At 28.9% G+C, this 2,611-nt stretch overlaps 1 protein-coding gene across 1 annotated transcript; it reads left to right on the top strand.

Moving 5' to 3' along the window:
* Positions 1-558: 558 nt before the first annotated feature.
* Positions 559-2,390, top strand: LOC145836465 (glutathione-specific gamma-glutamylcyclotransferase 1-like). Its single transcript, XM_082944262.1, has 3 exons — positions 559-777; positions 1,402-1,653; positions 2,178-2,390. The coding sequence occupies exons 1-3, from the start codon at positions 559-561 to the stop codon at positions 2,388-2,390; spliced, it is 684 nt and encodes a 227-aa protein (XP_082800388.1).
* Positions 2,391-2,611: the final 221 nt, after the last annotated feature.

The raw sequence follows: 2,611 nt of genomic DNA, 5'->3' as shown, positions 1-2,611 counted from the left end.
CTTTAACATATATATGTTATGTAACGCTCAAACACAAATTAGTGCACATTTTACTGATATTCTAGCGTTAAAATTTATCAAATTTTGTTTCCTATACTCATGCAATATCAAATTTATTCAATATATTTTTAGTCTTTATTAACTATTTATTACGTGAATGAATTTATTTTATAATCATAAGTTATATAAAAAATAGCTGAAGAGTAAATTTGTAAAAAATGATTAGAAACTGTGTAGTCAAAAACATTAGTCAAGCTTTAAAATTATTATTTACTCACATTTAAAATTATTAAAAAGTAGATAAAACCAAATAATTATAAATAATAAGTACATAGTATGAAGTTATTAAGTTAGTAAGATTTTATTTTCAGCTTCAAGATCAACTAAAAACTAATTTTCTTAAGAAATACAAGCCTAATCTATAAAAATTAACTTTTTTCTTTTAAAACACTATTTAAACTATATTGTTGAAATTGTAAGACCAAATTACTTAAAAAAGTTCAAACAACATAAACAACAAACAACAATGCGAAGATACTTAATAATAATAACATTAAAATGACAAAAGATAAGCTAAACTGTTACTGCACCACACCCAATTGTACAAACCAGCTGCAGTGTAGGCTGGTCAGCAACGATAAGCTGTGGATATTCGGGTACGGATCCCTGATATGGAAACCCAACTTCAAGTACTCGGAAAGTGAAAACGGGGTTGCTCACGGTTACAAGAGAAGGTTTTGGCAGGGAAACACTTACCATCGAGGAACACAGGACTCTGTCAGTTTACAAATAAAGCTTTCTTAGATTATTCGTTAATTCATCTCATGAAGTTTTTTAGAGCAAAACAAAATTTTTTTTAGTTAAATTTGTTTTGTTTGATAATGCATTAGTATATATTTTTAATAGCTGTTGTAAAAGTTATTTTTGTGGATAAACTGTAAATTCTAACTAATTTTTTAACACTAACTTGTTATTAGCCTCTTAGACAAACTAATGTTTTATTTGTTTTTTACAGTAAGAATGTTTTTAAAAAGCTTTTTTTTCAATTTGAAAAGCTTTACTATTTAATTCTCAAATATTTTTTGAAGGCTAAGATAAATCAGAACATTTAAATTATTCTAAACCTAAAACTGAGTTTTTTCTATATAAAAAAATAGTTGTACTTATATAATTTGATAATAAAGTAGCTGTCATATATTATTTCACATTTTTCATTATAAAGTAGTGTGAAGTAAGTTAGGCTAACAATTAGTTTTAAAATTTCTTTTTTTTTAGAACTGTGAAAAGATAAATGTTTGTTTTAATTATTTTAATAAAAAATAAAACAATAATAGTACTTGTATTATATATTATATATTCTCTTAAGGTTCAATTTCTAATTACTAACTTTATGTTTTACAGCCAGCAGCAGTTGCAACCTTGGTTCCTGCTAGCAACGAAGTCACGTGGGGAACAGCATTCTGTCTCCATGGAAACGAACAAATCAGGGCTGCACTCGACCACGTCATACTACGTGAGGTCACAAGAGGGGGGTACAGAGTTGAAAGCGCAACTTTTGAGCCTGAGTGTTGCTACAGGAAACAAATTGACTGCCCCTACAAACTTCCAGTTTTGGTTTTCTACGCAGAACCTTCAAATGAATTGTACTTGAAGGTTAGTGAAAACGCTTAGATATTTAAAACAACTTTACGATGAGTTAAAATTATACTTAAAGTTTATTTCAAAAACCTCAATCGTATGCTTGCAAGAAAGAAAAGTATACTTAAAGGTCAGTCTGATTTGCATACTTGCTAAGTCGGCAATTTTATTTTGTTTTATTTTTTACTTATACCCTTACCCTATTCCACCTTACCTAAACATATTAAAATCTAATCAAAAAATTAAGTTTTAATAATTAAAGATAAAATGAAAAAAAAATTGCTGATTCGGCAAACACGCAAGTCTGACTGACCTTTGAATATACTAGCCGCAAAAAAAAGAGTTAACTAAAAAATTTTTCTATATAAAAACAATTACAGTTTTTTTATAAGAGTAAAATATAACATTAATAAAATAAGTTGGAAAAAAATACAAATTGATCAACAGTGCAAATTAGCTCTGGTATTCAACAACTTTTAAATGTAAAAAGTCCATTCAAATAAACTTTAACTTTTTACAACACTATACTGGTTATCTAGGCACGCGATGTTCCTTCGGTAGCAAGGTTGATTTGCAAGTCGAAAGGAAAATGCGGTGACAACCTCGAGTACCTGGAACACCTCGTAGACGCGCTGAAGAGCAACTTCCCGCCATGCGCATACGACGACCACTTGAGGGAGCTCATGAGCGCTTGTGACGTCATAAAGAGCAAAGTTTGCGGGAAAGACTGTTGCGCTGCGTTGGATAAATAACTTTTTTCTTGCTAATTTGAAACAATAAATTTTGCTCTTATCTGTTTGTCTTAATTGTTATTAACATGGTCAAACCAAAAAAAAATTTACAATTTTAGTATACTTTCTAGAAAAGTTTGTCAAAATAATTGTATTATTTGTTTTACTTGCTGTATTTTTGTCTTGGCCATAGGTTATTTACCTTAATCTATATACTTCTAATACTTTTACATAAGTTTATA

Source organism: Thalia democratica, chromosome 5 (genome assembly GCF_965202585.1).
Source record: "Thalia democratica chromosome 5, ktThaDemo2.hap1.1, whole genome shotgun sequence".
Classification (NCBI taxonomy): Eukaryota; Metazoa; Chordata; class Thaliacea; order Salpida; family Salpidae; genus Thalia; species Thalia democratica.
This window is presented reverse-complemented; position numbering and strand designations above follow the sequence as displayed.

What these genes read in the sequence shown, in the direction of transcription:
- LOC145836465 (XM_082944262.1), top strand. Translation starts at nt 559, where the DNA reads ATGACAAAAGATAAGCTAAACTGTTACTGCACCACACCCAATTGTACA. An exon ending in ATCGAGGAACACAGGACTCT is followed by an intron (nt 778 to 1,401) that starts GTCAGTTTACAA and finishes TATGTTTTACAG; the next exon opens with CCAGCAGCAGTTGCAACCTT. An exon ending in CAAATGAATTGTACTTGAAG is followed by an intron (nt 1,654 to 2,177) that starts GTTAGTGAAAAC and finishes CTGGTTATCTAG; the next exon opens with GCACGCGATGTTCCTTCGGT.